Here is a 21,789-nt window from a genome sequence, read left to right on the forward strand (position 1 = left end):
TATGTCCCCAACCATTAAAAACTTGCCTCCAAATTCCACTTTAAATCTTTCCCCTCCTCACCTTAAACCTGTACTCCTCCAAGGGGGAAAGACTATGACAATACATCACATCTGTTCCCCTCATGATTGTGTAAACTTCTGTCAGGTTACACTCAGCCTCTCTTCACTCCTAGATAAACGGTTCCTCCTTTTACTTCAAGCCCATCAGTATCTTTGTGAATCTTTACTGTGCCCTCTCTAATAACATCCTTTCCATAGTCGAGCTCACGATTTCCAGATGTAGTCTAATAAACATTGTACAGCTATAATACGATATCCCATGTCATCACTTTCAGGGAACTATGTACTTAACACTCTTCAGAGCCCAGTCAGGAAAGAAGATAAGGAAAGGGAAAACAAAATCATATGTTTTGTTAATTGCAAAATCTTTCAACATAAGCAAACTTATTTTTCTGAGATCTCTGTACTGCATCAGATGTGGAAAAAACTGTTGCACCATTGCCTCCTATGTCCCAGCTTTGTATACAAAGCTCATTTAAGTCATGTGTATGCTGTCCTTCACCAATATCTTCTGAAAACACATTTCCATGTATATGCTGATAGTTCCCATCTATCCTTGACCAGCAATCATTTTGACAACTCTATCTCTATAAATTGTCAGTCTGCTTATCTAAATGCTCTTCTAATCAAATACAGGGGCTCTTTGGATTACAAATGACCTGACCTTATGGAAATCTAACATTACACAAATTCGGTCTTGCATTCTTCAAGCTGGTAATAATATGTTTCATGATATTCATTAATGACTGGATACAATATACAGATGGTTTAGCGGATGGCACAATGCCTATACAGTGCCAGTGATTGGGACTGGGGTTAGAATCACGCGCTATCTGTAAGGAGTTTCTACATTCTCCTGTGTCTGTGTGGATTTTACCCGGGGGCTCCAATTTCCTCCCACTATTCAAAATGTACCAGGGGTTTCGTGTAATTGGCTGCATGGACTCATGGGCTGAAATTGCCTGTTACCGTGCTCTATGTCTAAATTTAATTAAAAAAAAAAATTTAAGTATATTTTCCATTAGTTTAATTTTACGTAGTGTTAGGGTAAATACATAATGAAGTATAACAAGTGAATGTAGAGCAAAACAATATGGGTTACTAGAGAAACAGACATTTCTGAATTATGGAAAAAGCAGCTTATGGACAGTTCTCAGGAATAGAACCCTTATATAATCTGGGAACTGTCTGCATTAGGAAGCCATTGTCTCTGATCCCATTCATAAACATCCCTCCCTAACCACTGGCTCCATATCAATCATGGAATGCATCTGAAACTGAAAGAGCAACGCAAGACAGTTTTTTATTTAAACACAAAATAAACTAAACAATATTTCCTCTTGATTCCTAGAACAATGATCAATGGCCATCTCCCCTGACTCAGTTAATACAGCATATTGCTGAAATCCACATTCATATCTGTTACCTTAGCACCTGGTCAGTCCCACCTCAATTATCCACCAGGCAATTTGATCATCCAAAATTCCCCACGCCTGCTAGAAATTGTGACCATTCTTTCATTGTCACTGTAATATTCCCTCGCTCGCTATAAATTGCTGGTTCGACTTTTGCATGCCTGCTCTTAATTCTGCGCATTCTTTTAAAATGTAAAAATATTCTTATATGGTGCGCACGAATTTAATGCATGGGGGTATCTGGTTAGTAAAATATACATGTAATGCATATGTTATATGCGTAAAAATACAGTACTTGCACAGTTTCTAAAACTGGTGTATTTTCAAAAATACACTTGTTTTCAATCAAGTTCTACAATGCAAAAGCAGGTCCTTTGGCAGAATTTTCCATGTCAATTATGATGCCTGCCTACGCTAATTCCTCGTGCTCATATAAGGCCCATTCGTTTTACTCCTTTTCTATCCCAGTCTGTTTTAAATACTGTGATAATATCTGCCTCTACCACTTCTCTTGTGGCCTATTCCACATAACCACCTCCCTCTGTATGGAAAAACTACCCTGCAGATTTTTAAGTTTCTTCTTCTCACAAACATGCCCTTTAGTTTTAAATTCCCTTCACCTAGGAAGAAGACTCTTACTATCTACCTTATCAATGCCTCTCGTAGTTTTATAAAGTTCTCTAATGCTCCAGTGTGATTAATAATAGCCTATCCAGGCTCTTCCTATAAGTAAGGCTGTCCTTTCCAGGCAAAATCCTGGTTATCTCTGATGCCCTCTTTCAAATGCTACATTATCTTTCCTGTAACATTCATTTCATTGTATATGCAGTTAACAGATATGTGAACCATACAATTTGGACAGGTTTTCAGTGTGAAAGACCTTCAACATGTTTAACATTTGGAACATTAATACTTACTTCTTGGAGAACAGGTATAACTGGTGGTTTTCTTTGCTGTAGAAAGTAGAGCACCATGAGGACATATGCATAAGAGGACAGGCTTCCTCTGGAGGCATCACCAATATCACAACGCTATAAAAAGTGTATTTTTCAGTTAGAATGAATACTGAGAAGATTGACATTGACAATGACTTGTCATGCAAATTCTGCTTTCTATTTTGGTTGCCAATGGTGGACATTCTACTGAGATACATGGAACAGACACTCATATCAACAAGAATGTTGTCCTTACCCTGGCACTCATCTGATTACTAGGTTCCCTGTTCTTGCACCCCCTTACTACACGCTGGTGTGCTCTTTCCCTCACTTCCCTTTCACTCATCCTGTCCAAGATACAATAGTTCCATCATAAGTATGGATAAAGCACATGGCTTTGTCTTAAATTATAATCTTTCCATTAAAATGCAAATGTATCAAGGTGGCTATAGCTTTTCCTTGATTGACTTTCCAACAAGAACTCACAACCCCAAAGCACAAAAGATACAAGTTACATTTTGAAATCAATTCCATCTCCTTGTACATACTCTTCTTGAATAGTTAATCTGCAAGAATCAAAATAACTACGACATTGTAACATCAGTGTGTCCTACAAATAATCTACTGAAACAACATATTCTACACAACTACATCAATATTGGCAGATTCTTGATTTTCTATATAGATTGTCTCCTTGCTCAACAAGGGTTGTTCTCTCCGATTCTGGTGCCCTCCAGTAGTCTACTGCTCCTCAGAGTCCACATCTCTTTGTGGTTGCTGCCGAGCACAGGTGGCGCCATCTTGAACACAGACTTGTGGTTGCAGGATTTTAATTTAAAAACACTGTTGGCTCCCCTAACAGGCCATTTAATTTCTGTATGGAGCCGTCAATATTATTGTAGCTCTGGCAGTGTTGCCTTTTTTTTGTACCACAGCTTTTGATTTTTGTAGTTACCAAACAAATTAAATTTAAAACATTTGACATCAAACTTGGTCAAGTTTATTTGCAGGCAACAAAATTATTTGCTTCTTAGTTTAAAAAAAAATTAATTAATGCAATTGTACAAGACCTTTTCTCCTCCCCAAGCAGAGGCTCTCTGAAATGACTAAGAGTAAACTAATCCATCAAGAGTGGAAGGTATAGCATTTGCTGAGTTTCATTATCTACTGTATTCTACCAAGAACATGCCTTCTGTAAGCAGAAAGAATCATACAATACTGTCAATTTATTTGATTCTGAATGTATTAAGTAAATATCCACACATCTGGAACCTTGATTTCAAATTTATTGCCTCCCTTAATTCAGAATTCTGTAAATATCTTCTTCAACATATATTATTTAAACTGTGCTTGTGATCTCAGTCACCATTTAACAGGTTTCTATTGAAGAATAGCAGGACAACACAGAATCACAAAGGGTCATACAGAATTGAAAATTTACTGTTCCTTACAGTAAGAATAGAATTACATTAAAATACAAGTTAAAAATTAAGATATTTTCTTATAAAAGATGAGCTAAAGTATCTTTCCAGGGCAAGTTACACCAGAATTAGAGGAGCACCAATATACTCAAGGGGAGCTTCACTCATGCTGCTCTAATTTAAATTCTACAGACTATCACAAGAGTCTCAACTCTCTTGTTTAGAGTGGCAAGGGGATGGGAACCCAAGAGGCAGAGCAGCGAGTGGAGAAGTTGAGGGGATGACAGACACTAGGTCAAGCAAGCCTGAAAGGAAGGAGAGGTAAATGGTCACTGCAAGGCTGATGGGATGGTGTGTTTATGCAAGAAGTATGTATTGTGGTTAAAGCAGATGAACTTAGATTGGTACTTAAATAATTCCAATACATGCATAAAATGTAATAGAGAAGATTACATTTGTTGTAATATGACAACATTTCTTGAATTTTTACCTTGGCAAATACCTTCATGGTGTATCCCAAATATTTTACCCTAGGATCTATTGCAGCATATGTAGCCAACATCCTTGTGTTATGTTGTGCCTGTAAAAAGCAGTTAACATGCGTCATTAATGAGAAAAAGCCTCATTAGATAAACTCAAAAATAGAAAACATCAAAATATAAAGATTCATGGGGTCAGTTTTAATGATCAAAATATTAAACAAGTTACTGGAATAGATTCAGATACTCGCGTAGGAAAAAATTTATTTACCAAAGTGTTGTATAAGCTGATATCTCCCTCCAACCCACTTTGTCGATGTTCAAATTTTACAATAGGCACTTTGGCTGTTGTTATGGGCAAGATGTTTCTCAAACCTGTCAAAATAGATATAGTAAGCAATTTCCAAACATAATTCAGCATCTTCTTTTAACAACGAAACAATTATCTATCCTAAGCAATCTTAATTATCTGTCCTAAACAAAACTTTAGGACAGACTTCCTCAGCCCAATATCACTGGCCACCTACCCCAGCCATGCTGTTCTTCCAGCCTAGTTTCAGGCAGAGTACCTGGCTTCGAACACATCAGCTCAGCATGGTTCAATGTAGGAGCTCAGTATAAGCAAGTTTTTCATATTCACAAACATTTACATTCAATTAGATTCTGCTAAAAAGAAAAACAATTTGTGCACAATGAAAATTCCTGAAAAAATGTAGTTTAAAGACAAAAATAAAACTGAACTTAATTAACTTGTTTTTATGCAAATATTGATCCTCTGTGAGAAGTGTCAAATTTTTGAAGCTTCAATGATCCATATGTTTTGGGATTGCCCAAATTTAGAGAGATTTTGGAAAGACATTTTCCAAACTTTATCAATGATTTTTAAGATCAAATTGAACCATGTCCTTTAATTGCTTTGTTTGGTTTTTCATGTGAGCCAGATATACCTGATGCAACTCAGGAGAAAGTTTTAGCCTTTACCACGCTGATAGCCTGATGAGCAATTTATTGAAATAGAAAGATGACTCTTCACCTAACCATACACAGTGGTTATATGATGTAATGTCCTATTTAAGCATGGAAAAAATTAGATACAACATTAAAGATAGAAAGTTTCAATTTGTAAAGATGTGGGGCCCATTCATAGAATGCTATCATGATTGGAAGAATTAAGAATTTTGAATGTTCCGGAGATCCTCGACTGATGTCTGGAGGTCGCTATCGATCCATAATTTTCCTTTATTTTTACAAAATAAACCTTGATTAGAGGGAGGGGGTAGATTAGATTTAGTTTTAAGGGTTTTTTTTTGTTTGTTCCCTTATTTCCTTTTTATCAATTTTTATTTGTATTAACTTGGCAAATATGGGTTTAACATGGTTATTATAGATTAATTCAATATCTTTTTTCTCATGTGGACAAGAACTGTCCAATGTAGCTCCATCCATTTTTTGTACTTGTATGATGAGGTGAGTTGTAATGCGTTTTCCTTAAAATTTGAGTTTATATATTAAACTCAATTAAAAAATTTAAAAAGAAAGAAAAAAAAACAGAACTTAACATAAATTTGAAGCAATTCACTTAAATCCAATAAATGATAATGAGTTTATGGTCACGTATATTGTACATATGGACAGAAATTCTTTCTTGCTACAGCTGAATAGGAACTTCATGAAAAATTACAATAGTGTATATTAATCTAAATTAAAAAAGATAATACAAAAAAAAGATAATATTCACATTTACCATAGAGCAACAAAAAAGTGGCTTTACAATAGTGCAGACAGTTCCTTTGAGGTATATGAGCAGTCCATGATTAATGCAACAAAAGGAGCTTCAAGAATTTGACAGCCATTGTAAAGAAATTGTTCTTGAACCTAGAGGTGCTGGCTTCAGGTTTCTGTACCTCTACCAGAGATATCTATCAGAATTGGTTGTGCCAGGGTGATGGAAGCCTTTTATGAGGTAGGTTACCTTCTGGAGGTAGCACCTCACAATGATGGGAGGTCAGTGCCCGTGAAAGACCTGACTATGTTTATTTCATTCTGCGTTCCTAGACATTTGAATTACCAAACAAGACTGTCGTGCAACCAGTCAATACACTTTCCACAGTGCATCTGTAGAAGTTTGGTACAGTATTCAATGACCTGCCAAATCTCTTCAGACTGCTTGGAAAGTAGAGGCATTTGTGTACCTCCTTCATTGATATGCTAGCTCCAGGAGATGTCTTCTAAAATATAGACTCACAGAAACTTGAAGGGACTAACTATCTCCATCTTCATCCCATCAATGCATGGTAAATAGCTTTACTTACCTTTCTTCTGACAGCTCATTACTTCCATTCATTTTAGTATAATTTGCTGAAATGTACCCAGTGCAATCTGATGCAGGTTCAGCTGGCATATTTGCCAAGTGGAGACCTGTGAAATCTAGGAGTTCTGCAGCAATGGATTCCTTGAGGAGTTCTCCAGTGCAGCACTATAATCTGAAAAAGACTGCTGGAGAATTCCAGTGGCTTTGTAGGAGGTCTGTCCCAATGTTATAAAATATTCAAGATAGTTTGCTAATATTAATTATAAATCAAAAGCTAAAATGAAGCAGATAAACATAACAGGCAATTAAAATGTACTAAAATGTTTACTCGAGATTATAAATAAAGATTATATTGGTAATTTGTTTTCAGTTTAATACTCTTATCGGAAACAACTCACATACCTGGATGCTTTTTAAGAACTTTTGCCAGACCTTCTATTATTTCCTTACAATTGAGTTTCTGTAAGAAATCAAACAAGACTTAAATCAGATAACCATTGCACTGAAATTACATTGAGGTCTCATGCATGCAGTTTACTCAATACCAGATTATGTTTGTTGGGTGGGTATGGAAGGTGTAGATAGGTGCGGATAGATTTCTTGAGAGAAAGGTTGCTGTTGTTCACATTCCAGATTTTACTCAAGGTTATTTGTATACATTTTGATTTGGCCACATAGAAATCACAGCAATTTTTCATAGATAGTCCCCTCATTTCAGGGCACCATAATGTTTGGAACATTTGGCTTCACAGGTGTTTGTGACTACTGACATATGTTTAATTGCTTCATTGGTGAAGGTACAAGAGAGTTAGGCTTGTTTCTAAACTTTTGATCACCTTTGGAGTCTGTGGTTGCCATTTTTCAACATGAGGACCAGAGTTGTGCCAATGAAAGTCAAATAAGCCATGATGAGGGTGAAAAACAAGAATAAAACAGTAAGAGATATCGTTCAAACCTTAGGATGACCAAAATAAACAGCTTGGAACATCATTAAATAGGAAGAACATACTGGTGAGTTGAATAATCACAAGGGACTGGTTTTCCAAGGAAGATCTCCACTGCTGATGACAGAAGAACTCTCATCATAATGAAGAAAAATCCCCAGTCACGTGTCCGACAGATCAGAAACGATCTTCAGGGGGCAGGTGTGGATACGTCAATGACTACTGTCTGCAGGAGACTTCATGAACAGAAATGAAGTGTAATGGATTTGTGTTAATCATTAATGTTGAACTATATTCCCTAGGATCACACACAGGTCACATCACATTTACAGATATACAAATCTACTCAGAGACAGAGGTCTTTTCAGGGTCGTCAGGCCTGGAAGAACACGACCCTAACGGAACTGAAGAGGGTCGTGATTCCAGGACAATGGATGTGTATACGCAGCATTATGCTGGCAGCTGGCAAATTAAGCAAGTTCTTCCTTGAGTGACATGTGCTCAGACTTTCTGGAGTCATAATCATTTATACCTCTTGGACAGAGATGAGCTCAGATGTTCTTATGGATGTGCAGTGTGTTTTGGAGAAACATATAACTGAAGGCAAAGTGACATTCTGGATACTGAAGAGATTGACCATCCTGCGAAAGACACAAGGATGAAACAGTAGTCTGGAGAGAGAGAGAGAGATGCTGTTCTGTATTGTATTATTCTTATTGGAGGAGATACTCCAAATAAGTGGCTTTAAAGTAAGTAAGACCACTTTGCTCTTTATTAAGAAAGATATCATCGAAAAGATCACAGTTCCAAACCCTAACAAGATAGGGGGGAACTTGTGAAAAAACTCATATGAAAAATCTCTCTGGAAGACAACTTATCAAAATACTTGAGAGTTTAAAGAGCTCTGAAGACATGATGTTTAAAAGTGCTTCATGATTACTTCTGAACTGTGATTTAAAAATCTTCAAGCAACACAAGATGTTTAGTGCTGAAATTTAAAATTAACCTTTCAGACTCAAGCTCAAACTATAATGGTTTGGATCCGCGGTTGGCAGTTTGGATAGGTGGACGCCAGGGCGAGGATCTGCTGTCAGGAGTTCAGATGGGCAGGGAGAGAGGGAGAGGATCTGCGGTCGGAGCATCAGGAGCTTGGATGGGCGGGTGGCCGAAGCAAAAAAAATAGGAGGGTTCATTTTTACATGGGTCATACAAAAACCACCGATTATTAGGCCAAAAAAAGGGGGAGTTGACTATCACACGGTATCGATTACTTAAGTATTATACGGTATTTTAATGTATTTTTTCCCCCCATTGCAGTTTGTATTTTTCACTATTTGGTTGTTTGTGATGGGTGAAGAGAAAATGTTTCCTAAGATGTTACAAATATAGAAAATGTTCAAAATTATGTGGCTTAATGATATTAAATTGAAAGTTTATCTGCAAGGCTGAAAGGGAAATTCGGGACTTTTTCGAATTGTTCTCTCGTGATGTGTAACTGGCACACTGTACTCCTTCTTTTCTTTCAAACCATCTTCCCTAACCCAATCACCTCCCTCTATCTTACAATTGTGAACAGATCTCACCTCTGCAGTCTCATGGCCTTCCAAAGTCATGCATATGTCCAGGTCACTATCACGAAATCCAAATCCATTCTTGGATGAACCAAACAAACACAGTCTTGCCTTGTCTGCAGTCAAGGAAGTTAATGAATAAGCATTAGTGATCTTAGAATGTCTAACAAAACTGAAAAGAAATAGAATGGGGAGGACGGGTTTCCAATGAATTGATTAATAAAGGAGGATTGGGAATGAAGGAATGAACAAAGTCCTTGGAGGAGAAGGAAACATAAGTGGAAGAAACAAGATGGAGAAATACCGATGACAGGAAAGGAAGAAAATCTGACAATATATTATAATTGGGAATAATAAACATTTGAATAGAAGCAGTATCAGAGCCTGTTCCCCCATTCAAACTGATCACAGTGACATGAACAAAGGTTCTTTACCAGATACCCTTGAGAAGATTTCAAGGAATCTACTAACAATCCATTGGTTAGTATTGGTGCACCTCTGGTTGGCACATGCTTCTGGCCTCCTTTCCTCACTCTTCTCGTTCATCCAGAGGTCCAATCTTAACTCTTTATTGTTCCAGACTCAAACTCACATTATATTTCTCATGCTTTGTGTGGGATTTTGTATGCTCACCATTGTCACCTCATTGCTCCAGTTGAATACTAGTTTTTTTATGGTAAAATCTCCTCTATTCATTTCCCACACACTCTCCGGATTTCTAATTCACATTGTGTTTTCATCACTGTCTGCAATCTCAGTACATTCAGTTAATATTGGTGGTTTGGGTTTACAAACCAATTCACCTGTGTCACCTCAGGTACATTTAGTAGGCACATACAGAAAAAGAACAAAATGGATTAAAAGAAGAGGCATAAACTCTCAATTTTGTTCAGGCAAGGAGTCATTCAGAGTTGGTGAAATTTTTATAACAGTAAAGAAGATCATATGGCAAAGGTCAAACAAGCCCATGATCTAAAACTCACCATCAAACTCTTTACGAATAAATCTTTCCAAACTTGCCAAAGTTTGTTCCCTGTTTTGCTCCTCCAGAGGGGACAGTTCATCTGAAATTAGAATTTAATTAAATACCATTGATTTGCTTTTGAAGAATTAATACATTCAGATAAATTTACACTGTGTATTGTATTTCCTCTTTATTTATTCTCCAAGTATAAAAATATATAGATCTGCAATCCACACAATAAATTCCACACCTTCTTTTAGAAAGCTGAACCATATCATTGGTTTCTTTTTCTAGTAAATGTATCCACTTCAATTTTCTTCTATTTCATTTGTCTAGCTTGAAACTTCCCTCAACTAATGAGGGATTGGAAAATGAATTCTTATTTAATCAGAGTCTAGTTTCACTGAAAAAGAAAATAATCTGTTACTGTACATTTTTTTTGTGATGTACGGTAACCCATTCAATTTTAAAATAGTTTCTAGATAACACCCATAAAGAACAAAACAGAGAAGCATTACAGATAGGGAAATAAAATCTTATAAAGACAGATCATCTCTGATTTTCCACATATTCCCCCCCCCCCCTTGAAAAGACAGGGAACAGTCCATAAGATTCATGGAGGAAGAACCAAATGCAACTAGCTACTAATTAAATCAGAGGAATTAATATTCCATCTGCTCATCTAATAGAGAATCAAATGTATACCAGTTCATTAAAAACTTGCAATATAAAACCTCTTTTTTGGTGCATTGAATGGAATATTTTAACAAGTGGTTGATAATCTCTTAATTTTAGTCTTTGTGAATTAAATATTTTCATAATCAGCAAATGGCCGAACAAATTTAAACACACATTAGCATGGAGATGCTTCATAATGGTGCAGTATTGTACTTAATTCCTTCGGTGATGTTTATTACTATCCCGATTAAAGTTTGCTTCATCCACATGAAAGTATTGCGATTTACAGATTTTATAGCAACATAAAAATCTAAGTTCTGACACGAGATCAATAAAGTAATACAATTCCACTCATTATTTTTCTTTTTTGAGTTTACTTTTCTGCCAGTGTAAAACATTGCTTAATCCAACACTTACTTTAGTAAATATACAACACTGAACCTACCGTAGCATTTTGTGCAAACTAGATCAAGAATTTGCTTAAATTTATTTGTCAAAGGTGGCAAAGGCATCAAATCAATCTTCTTGAAGTCCTCTGGGCAATCGCTCTTTGAATGTCCATCTCGTTTGCAGATGCTACACACAATCGTGGGAGGCTGAATATGATACAAAACATTTACCAACTTGGTAATCTAAAAAACTGATTATCTTGTTAAATGTACCAGATTATTTACACAGCATAATAAACTGAAACTTCATTATTTCCCATCACCAACTGTTCCTCTAAATTCTGCATTCTGTGCGGCTGTTACAATTTACTGGGATAACGATATGCTGCCAAATCCTATGGTGGACTGCCTCTACTTCAGATCAACTAAAACTACTTCTGCCCAGAATATTTCAATTATATTTCAGAGACAGCATTAACTCCTGAAAAAGAAAACTTTTTTCTTTCAATGTCATTATTGTTTTCACAACCAACTCACCACATACTTCATCTTAAAAACTAAACATAAACATGAGATTGAGTGACAAAACCAGCTGAAACAATGCTCAGATCTTGCTTAGTGCATTAAGTTGACCATCCTTTAGTTTTTAGCTTTTCTCCTTGCTGTAATATTTTGCAGTAAGGCAGGGAGATATATTGGACCTCTCTATGTCAATCCCTTTTGCAGATACCCTGTAAATTCAAATTTCTCCATTGATTTCTTCTTTGTATCAATACCAAAATAAAATGAAATATCAATCTTGAAATGGATTTGATACAACCAATTTTTTCAAGATTTACTTTTCTTCTTCTTTTTCTATTGTCAATAGATGATGCTTTTATTTTATTTTCCTGGAGAGACTTTTTGATTGGATTTTGCCATTCTTGTCAATTGTTCAAAGAATATCTGCACTGCTCACCTACTTATTGCAGCCATTTCAACCTCACAGTGACAACGAGGTCATCAAATCAAAATGAGAAACAAGAATCAGAAAAAAAATTGTAAACGCTGGAAATCTTAAAAACAGAAAATGCCGGAAAAATTCAGCAGCTCATTCAGCATTTGCAAAAGAGAAGCAATTAATATTTCACGCACAAACAATGAGAGGCTGGAAGAACTCAGCAGGTCTGGCAGCATCCTTGGGTCGAAATGGTCAGTCAACATTTCAGTTCAGGATAATTTATTGAGGCTCTCAATAAAGTTTCTTGGGAGTCCCAATAAAGGGACCTGTCCCAAAATGTTGACTGACCATTTCAACACATGGATGTTGCCTGACCTGCTTCCAGCTTCTCATTATTTGTTCAAGATTTCAGCATCTGTAGCTTTTATGTTTCTCTAATTAATATTTAATGTCTGGGACACTTCTGCTGAAAGAATTGAAGAGAAACAATTCGAGCCTGACACAGGATCAAGCTGAAACTTTGCCCCTTTGCCTAGACAGATGTTGCCTATGTGAAACACTAAAGTCTGAAGATGCAATGATTGTAGTAAAAATACACCGAAATTCTGGACAAACTCAGCCAGTCTTTTCAGCGTCTGTAGGAGACAAATATATAATGCTGATGTTTTGGGCCTAAGCCCTTCTTCAAGGAAGAAGCAGAATAAGGCAGAAGCAGGAAATCTCAGAAAGTCTCAGAATTCAATCAATGGGGAGGAATCTAGACCAACAAAAGGTGCTAATTGCATATTATAAGGGAGATGTAAGAACTTAACATGCTTATGTGAAAAGAGACGGAATGAAAAGACAGATAAGGAAAGGCGATGGGGGGAAGAAGAGGGGCAGGGTTAATCAAAAGCCAGAAAAGTCAATATTAATGCCATCTGATTGGAGCGTGTCAGTGGAAGATGAGTTTTGTTCCTCCAGTTTACAGGTGGTCTCAGTCTAGCAGTGCATGGGTAGACATGTCAGCAAAGGAATGGGATGGAGAATTGAAATGGGTGGCCTCTGGGAGATCCATGCTATTGCCTAACTCACAGAGTTCCTCTAAAGCAATGGTTTTCAAATTTTTTCTCTCCACTCACATACCACTTTAAGTAATCCCTAATCCATAGGTGCTCTGTGATTAGTAAGAGATTACTTAAAGTGGTATGTGAGTGGAGAGAAAAAATTTGAAAACCACTCATTTAATCATACCTAATTGACCCGTTATGTGCAGTTTCATAAGTCCAAAGGAAATGGGCCAATGACAGTTTTTTCTCAAGTGACATATTTCAGTAACAATTGGGTCTTGAACAATGGTTCTCAACCTTTTTTCCCCACTCACTTATATTAGTAATCCTTTATTAATCACAGAGCACTTATGACGTAGGGATTACTTAAGGTGGTATTGTATTGCAAGTGGAAAGAAAAAGTTTGAAAAATCACTGCTCTAAAACATTGTTTTTTGCCCAAGAATTTTTATTCAGGTATTTTGTAAGAGGTCTTTTAAAATACAGGGAAAATATGTTTTCAATATTTAAGTATATTTTAAAGTATTTCTGATGGCTTTCGTGCCGATCATTGTTGGAATGGAACAGCAAAGAAAAATACAAGCACAATATGCACAATTGTCAATTAAGACAAATAATTTGTCGATACAGTAGTACACAAAGGTCAAGTCAGGTCACTCGTTTTGAGTGCTACTGCTACCATGAAACCCAGAACTACCTGTCACATGGTCGGCGAATAAATCAGCTCCCCCACCAAGCTTGCCTGGTGCAGAGAGTGGCTATACACCCTGCAGGATGAAAAACAAGACCTGACAAAAGGCAGACAAATCCTCTCATAGGGTCAACAGCCATCAAGCAAACATGTGCCGTCAAGCGTGGAAAGGACATCCCTTGCATTGATCTGGCCATTCACTGCAACAGAACTTCCTCCAGCTGTCTTGAGCCTTACTACGTTGCTGGATACAGGAAGGGATGTCGAGAAGGTGGGTCTGGACCTGTGCAACCCCATTCTCACCTAAAATCCATTCATGCACATGCTGCCCCTTTCTGAGAAGTGGGATATAAACCCCAAGAACTGACTGAAAGGAACCATCATCATCCTATGGGATGGATAACCAGAAGAAGACACAAGGGTGCCAGAGAAACTCAGCAGGTCACCCAGTATCCATCGAAATCACAAGGCAGCAATGTTTCAGATCTGAGCCTTTCTTCAGGAGAGCCAAAAATCAGGCAGATGCCCAAATAAATAGGTAGGGGAGGGGTGAAGGGGAAGAGGCAGGAGTAATAGGTGGAAACTGTTGGGAGAGGGAAGAGAAAGATGGGGGAAGAGGGCATAGGCCCAAGAAGATAACTCTCTGATAGAAGCAAGGGAAGGAGCTGGGTTGCTGGAGGAAGGACAAAAGGATGAGGAATGACAGATACTGAGGGAGAGGGTTAACAGAAATTGGAGGTCTATATTGATGCTGTCAAGTTGGAGACTGTAAGACAGAATACAAGGCATTGCTCCTCCAATTATGAGTATCCTCGACTTGACAGTTCATGATGCCATGGATAGACATCATGTAGCAATGGGGTGTGGAATTGAAGTGGTTTGCCACTGGGATGTCCTTATTTTTGCTGTGGACAGAGTGAAGATGTGCATTGAAGCAATCTCTCAATCTGTGCCATATCTCCCTAATGTAGAAGAGGCTGTTTGGAGACCCAAATAGTGGTGATGGTAGAGGTGTTATGTCCAAGTGATGAGTGGACGAGGGTGTCGTGGAGGGAGCAATTCCTACAGAAATTGAAGTGGAGGGAAATAAGTGTCTGGTGGAGGAATCCCATTGTAGGTGGTGGAAATTCCAGAGAATTATAGGTCGGATGTGGAGACTGGTGGGGATGAGGGGAACAAGCAAAGATATTAAGAATGGCTCAATTTACAAAAAAAAACAAGCCTACTAATAAATATAGACAACGCATGTCTCAAGGACCAAGAAAACTATAGCTCAGGAAATTCATTACTCAATTTGGATAAAGGGCTAGATGCTTCTCTACAGATGCTGTCTGCCTGTTGAGAATCTTCATCACTTTTTGTTTTATTTCAAATTTCCAGCATGCACTGTTTTTCTCTTTTTCAGGGTATTGGTAGTCTAGAAAGGATTCAAAGGGAAGAAGCATATACAGTAAGTATTTGGGGAAAGGTTGGGAAAGAGAGAGGCAGACAGAGGGAAGAGTAGTTAACAGCAAAGGGAAAGGAGACCTGCCACTGAAGAACCAATTGTAACTATTACGGTGGTGCACATCACTGACAACAGGCAAACCAACTCCGCCTGTTATGGTCGCAGCAGCGGAGCAGCCGCATCAAGATGGCGCTGCCGGAGTTGTCTTTTCCGCCAGCTGGGTCGGGTCCGCATGCACGCTGCGCAACGTCATGACATCATTTCTGGCGCAAGGGTGGGACTTACCCGTAGTCTTATAGGGCACAGCGCGGGAAGTTCAATAAACAACTGGAGTGCAAGTGAGCTCACCAACTACTGATCTCGTTCTTCTCAACTCCGTTCAGCTGTCGCTACACTATCATCTTTTAAAAATATTATTTCCATGAAATTACCTAATATGTTATGCTCATAACAAATGTCTTTGTTTGATTGTTAACATCTTTTTATTTTAAGTTTTGAAAGTGAAATAAAACTCTGAAATGATAAATCACACAAATGCGTTGCACATGTCAATTCTTCAATATAAACCTATAATCAGATCTTCTCCTAGAAAGTGCCTTGAATTACCAAAATTGAGACAGTATTGCTTCTAGCTATGTAGATGTTTCAAAGATTACACTTTAAAAAATATGCACCACAGCAAATGTGAAGAATAACTTGCCTTTCCATTCGTTAGAATGCTTTTCTCAAAGACATAATGTAGTTGCCCTCTTTCTGATGAATTGTCAATATCAATAACATTGCAGCCATGAGCTTCAGTTGCTGTTGTGCAAGTCTGTGAGGTAGTTAAAACACAACTGGCAGTGCAATTTGTTCCTTCTAAGCAGGGTACTTCCCAATTGCAATTATCTTTATGACTTAATGACTGCAAACTGGCTGGTGCCACCACATTTCCCAGACTGTTGGAAGCAAGTCCTGTTTCTTTCAGCTCTGCTGGCTTTGAACAATTCTCTGAAGAATCTGACAATTTGAATCCTCTTGTACATTGCTCCACTGAATTGCAGCCGAGCGATCTTTTACCAGAATCTCTTGTACAGTTGCCAGCCTCTTTATTTCCCAAATCTGATTTTAGCAAATTCATTGTAATTCCTCCAGTGGGAGATGAAACACATTTCAAATCTCTTTTAACATGTTCAGTAGATTCTACACATGTGTTAGTAAATACCAGTGTTCCAAAATTACTGCTTCCATTTATCATTTCTCCATTCATGGAAAATTCTTTCAGATCACTCTCTACTGCAGTTCCCTTTTGTAGCTGATGAGAATTCCCTGGATAGTCTTCATATTTTGCAATTTTTTTATTGTAAACTTTTCCTTTTTTCCTGGCATCTGGTTTTACCTTGATCCCATCTTTCATTTGAGGAGAAGCAAAGTATTTATAGGCAGTTCTAAATCGCTCCAGAATATATTCAAACACCATCTGGCTGTTCAAACTCCGAGCAATATTTCTCTTTAGTGCAAAGGGATCTATAAAAAAAACAATTAAATTGCCCAATATTTTTCTAAAAAATTAAGTATAATTAAAAATATCTTTCATGACATTGACATAAAATTAAGATGTTATTGCCTGACTGCTGCCACAAAGCTAGGTCAAAGAACATTCAGATTTTTAAAAATATTTTTAAGAAGGGTACACAGAAGAGATACATTTGATTGTTCATCAACACATATCAGCTTATGCAATTTGTACTGGACTGGCCACAACCATTATTTTAAAATTCAAAGATAAAATGTAGAATTGGGAGTAAAACTTGAAAAGTCACTCCAGGAGAACTAAAATACAGCAAAATAGCCGTTATCTGAAATTCAAGCAAACAGCAAAAAAAAAGTAAAAAAATATGAAGGTTTAAAATTGGGGCTACTCTCGTGGTCAGCTCACCAATCATGCAACAGGCAATCTCAAGCAACCGGAAAATTCACTTATGTGGCATCTACCAATTAGCATAGGTGCCGGATATTAGGGATTTTACTATAAATAGAGAAGAATTCTAATTTAAAGAGAGCTTACAGTGATGTATGTTATCCAGAGTTAGAATTACTCCATCCTGAGCAATGATGGCATATTGATTAAACATAATTTATTTCTTTAAGAACATATAGTCCAAAATCCTCATTTATCCAACTTTTTTTTAAATTTCAGATAAATGGAGATATCCAAAACAAATCAGAAATCCTCATTTAAACAAAATTTTTTGAAGCCAAACTGACCTCACAGGTTGACAAAAAATCACCCAATGTGAAATATGAACGATGATTGTCCTCATTTCAGGTAATTCCTTCCCCTCTCTTGTTCCATTTCTTCTTTACCTACCCCTATTGACTTTTCTCTCCAACTTTCCCTCTAAAATTGTGTGCCACTGTCTCGCAGCTGCAAGCGGTCAGAAGAATCAGAATTCATCAAGGAGAATGGCCTCCAGGGCAGAAGCAGGGACCTCGGACTCCCAGGCAGGATTGGGAACATTGGACTCCCAAACAGGAGCAGGGATCTCAAGCTGGCAGGTAGGCGCAGGGATCTAGGGCTCAGTGACATTCCCTTCCCTCCCTGGCAAAGTGGAGCTCCCTGATGCCGACTCCAAACTTTCCCCTCGGCCTACGACTGCACACACACACTGGACTCCCCGGTAGGACTAGCAGGGCAGGATTTGGAGTTGGGTGTTGGGGTCAGGAGCTTCTGTGACCGAGAAGACAGGAGCCCGCCGACTCGCCAGTGACTGTTCCACCAGCCCAGGAATCCTCCCCAGGGATCAGCAGCAATGGTGCATACATGTCGGGGATTGGCTGCAGTTGGGAGGTCTCGGTGATTGGCAGCAGCCATCATTTTTTTGGGTGAAAATTATACATTATTTTAATGCTTAAAAAGCCTTCTCTTGTTGGTTAAACATTGATACAAATGATTTGCTGTTGCTACTGGGCTGTTTTTTTAAAATGACCAATTTTCAGAAAAAAAAATTATCCGACCTAGACCCTTTCAGATAATCAGAGTTGTACTGTATTTCAATTGATAACAGTCAATAATGAAAAATGGTCACACAACATCCAAAATTGGCTACTGATTCACACTTGCATTAATTACTCTCAAACATTTCCTTTGATTCTCATGGTGTCAAGGAAAGAATTAGGTTAGACTCAAATCAATGAGAGTTAAGCACTCAAGTACCCTGGGGCATCTCATTGTTGGTAAATATTCTCCACCTTTCCAATCCTATCTCCACTATCTTGGAAAAACACTCACTGGTGGAGTAAATTAGGTTCAGCATGTTATTACAGTTAATATCAGGATTACAATGTCTTCTTTCTGTACAAGAAAGATAGTAACTTTTTATCTGGAGGAGCATTAACACTAAATGTAAAGTGTGCCCAAATATATAGTTATCACCCAGTCTTAAAAGCAATCTTTACAGGCAGATAATGCAAGATAACGGGAGGTGAACATTTATGGAATTAACTCATAGATCTTTCATGATCTGAATGATTAGTGAACGAGTCTGATGGGCTAAATCATGTTCTTCAGTTACTATAAGGGAAGTACTTAAAATTGAAAGCAATCTTCCTTATACATTTCATGAATGTTATTTTAATAAAGTTCAATAATAATTAATAGGCTTCAATGGTGGAACAGTGTTTGGACCCAAGAATCAACTTGGACTTCATATTCAAGACTGAGAGTAAGGTTGGTGCGTTACCATTGAACTCAACTGAAATTCAGAATTACAAGGAATGGTTGAAGCATGACAGGTTCCTTCACTAATTTCAGCCATCTCATTTTAATATTAACTTTAAAAATCTTACTCCCAAAATACTTGTAGGGCTTCATGATTTTCTATTTGAAATTTGCCACACAATTATTTTATTAGAAAACTAAGTGCTGATTGGTGGATCATTTATTATACATAATATTATTTAATAAACATTGTTTCCCTCACCCTCAATGGCTATTCTCCTTTTTGGCCAGTTTTTGTGCTCTCTTGATACAAGATCTTTTACCCGTATGCAGATGACATATTCTTCCAATGCAAACTCTAGAGTGTAAAATTTCAATAATTCTAGCCAGAGGTCTCCAAGAGAAACTTGGTGTGATGAACTAAACTTCAGTGCAGCCTAAGAAAGAAATGAGAATGTGTTGATGCATGATTAATAAAAACTCCCGGTCTCTGCATGAATGAAATGTAAATTCAAACTTTAGAATTGTGTTGACATAAAAAAGAAAACAATTACACTGCAAAATTGTTAGCTATCGGGAAATTACCTCCTAATGAGACCAAATCAAAGATAATATTACAATAGGAAAAAGGCAAAATGAAAAGCATTTTTTTTTTTATAAACAGAGGATCAATGGAAAGTCAAACTAAAAGAGAAATAATTACCAAGTTTACTCAACTTGTACAGCACTTATTGGTTCGTGATACCAGTTAAAATATTTATATTCAGGTGGTAAAATATTAAAAATAGATATTCACAATGCTTTTCCTTCTGTTAAATGGATTAACCTTTGTTATTTTTGTCATCTCTTCTCTTCAAAACTAGGAGGATGGGATGTCATCTTAGAAACAACTAAAATTAAATAGTAAGGCTCTATAGAGCTTCAGCAATCTGAGATAATTTTCTGATACAGTACTTTCTTCAGAGTCGAAGCAGATTAATATATATTCTGAGAAGCATGTATGAATATGTCATAGATTTGAAACTGAAGTACGTTTAATCCTTTAATCGATGAGTATTTTAGGGACACTACAAGTATTCTAAGTGTTAATACATAAAGTAACATTGATACAATTTTATACAACATTTCTATGTTCTCACTGAACAAGAGCAGTGAGAGCTTCTACCTCATTGCTCCACCCACCTAGTTCACTCATGACCTCCATGTGCAGTTTACATGTGACTGCATGGATTTCCCCTTTGCGCTCTCTCTTCCTCCCTCAGGAGGAATTGAGATTCAAGGTACTGCAAATGCTAGAATATGGAGTAGAAAAACTGCTGGAGGAAGTCAGTAGCTCAGGCAACATTCATGGAGGCAATAGCATCGTTGACATTTCAGGTAAAAACCCTGTATCAGCACTGATCAGTAAAAAGTGGAAACAAGAGGTGGGGGATGATGACCAGGTGGAACCAAGTGGGGAAGGGGAGCGTGAATGAAAATTTGAGATGGTCTCGTGGCTGATAGATGTTTAACAGTTAAGAAAAACAAATTGGGCAGATATGTGTGATAGAGAGAGAGAGAGAGAGAGAGAGAGAGAGAGAGAGAGAGAGAGAAAGGGAGAGAGAAAAAGTGAGGGAGAGAGAGAGAGTGAGAAGGGGAGCAAGAGAGAGAAAGAAAAGGGAGAGAGAGAGAAAACGGGGAGGGGGAAAGAGAGAAAAAGGGAGGGAGAGAGAGAAAAAGGGAGGGAGAGAGAGAAAAAGGGAGGGAGAGAGAGAAAGAGGGAGAGAGAAAGAGGGAGAGAGAGAAAGAGGGAGAGAGAGAAAGAGGGAGAGAGAGAAAAAGAGAGGGAGAGAGAGAAAAAGAGAGGGAGAGAGAGAAAAAGAGAGGGAGAGAGAGAAAAAGAGAGGGAGAGAGAAAAAGTGAGGGAGAGAGGGAGAGGGAGAGAGGGAGAGGGAGAGGGAGAGGGAGAGGGAGAGGGAGAGGGAGAGGGAGAGGGAGAGGGAGAGGGAGAGGGAGAGGGAGAGGGGGGAAGAGAGAGAAAGAGAGAGAGAGAGAGACAGCCGGGGAGGGTGGTAATAGAAACTAGAGAAGTTGATGTTAATGCCATCTGGTTGGATTGAATATAAGGTGTTGTTCCTCCAATTGCATGTGGTCTCAGTCAGGCAGTGCATGAGATCATGAATAGAAATGTCAGCATGGGAATGGCGAACAGGGAATTGAAATGGGTTGCCACTGGGATATCCCCGTTATTGAGGCAGGTAGAGTGAAGGTGTTCTATGAAGTAAATGAACCCTGCAGACTCACAAATGAACCATTGCTTCATTTGGAAGGACTGATATGGGCCCCAAATAATGGTGAGAGAGGAGGTGTGGGTGCAAGTGTAGCACTTCCTGCTGTTATAAGGTTAGGTGCCAAGGGGGCAATTAGTGAGAAGGGAGGAGTGGACGAGGGAGTCACGGAGGGAGTGGTCCCTGCAGAAGACCGAGAGGGGAGAAGAATGAAGATATGTCTAGTGGTGGGATCACATAGTAGGTGGCAGAAATAGCAGAGTTTGATATGTTGGATGCAGAGGCTGGTTGGGTGGTCAGTGAACACAAGTGGAATCCTGTCCTTGTTGCACAAGGGGGGGGCGGGAGGAGGAGGCAGGGCAGACACTTAGGCAATGGAGGATATTCAAGGGCCAAGTTGATGGCAGTAGAGGGAAGCACATTTTTTGAAAAAGGAGGACATCTAGGATGATCTCGCATGGAAAACCTCATCCTGGGAGCAGAGGTTTTCTTCTTCTTGTTTGTGTTTGGCTTCACCACAGCAGTGAC

At 38.1% G+C, this 21,789-nt stretch overlaps 1 protein-coding gene across 19 annotated transcripts in view; it reads right to left on the reverse strand.

Annotated features, from left to right (window-relative positions):
• Positions 1 to 21,789, reverse strand: part of LOC138763842 (terminal uridylyltransferase 4-like) — a 113,662-nt gene that overhangs the window by 40,386 nt on the left and 51,487 nt on the right. For 18 of the 19 annotated variants that reach the window (XM_069938688.1, XM_069938678.1, XM_069938685.1 and 15 more), the window contains 9 exons: positions 19,257 to 19,431; positions 15,995 to 16,800; positions 11,224 to 11,374; positions 10,120 to 10,200; positions 9,149 to 9,252; positions 7,024 to 7,081; positions 4,582 to 4,685; positions 4,322 to 4,411; positions 2,393 to 2,506 (listed from right to left, as the gene is read on the reverse strand). In XM_069938688.1, the coding sequence (XP_069794789.1) occupies positions 2,393 to 2,506; positions 4,322 to 4,411; positions 4,582 to 4,685; positions 7,024 to 7,081; positions 9,149 to 9,252; positions 10,120 to 10,200; positions 11,224 to 11,374; positions 15,995 to 16,800; positions 19,257 to 19,431 (1,683 nt within the window). The remainder of the gene's footprint in view (positions 1 to 2,392; positions 2,507 to 4,321; positions 4,412 to 4,581; positions 4,686 to 7,023; positions 7,082 to 9,148; positions 9,253 to 10,119; positions 10,201 to 11,223; positions 11,375 to 15,994; positions 16,801 to 19,256; positions 19,432 to 21,789) is intronic. The other variant, XM_069938690.1, reaches the window with a different exon arrangement.

The sequence above is a fragment of the Narcine bancroftii genome, chromosome 5 (genome assembly GCF_036971445.1).
Source record: "Narcine bancroftii isolate sNarBan1 chromosome 5, sNarBan1.hap1, whole genome shotgun sequence".
Lineage (NCBI taxonomy): Eukaryota > Metazoa > Chordata > Chondrichthyes > Torpediniformes > Narcinidae > Narcine > Narcine bancroftii.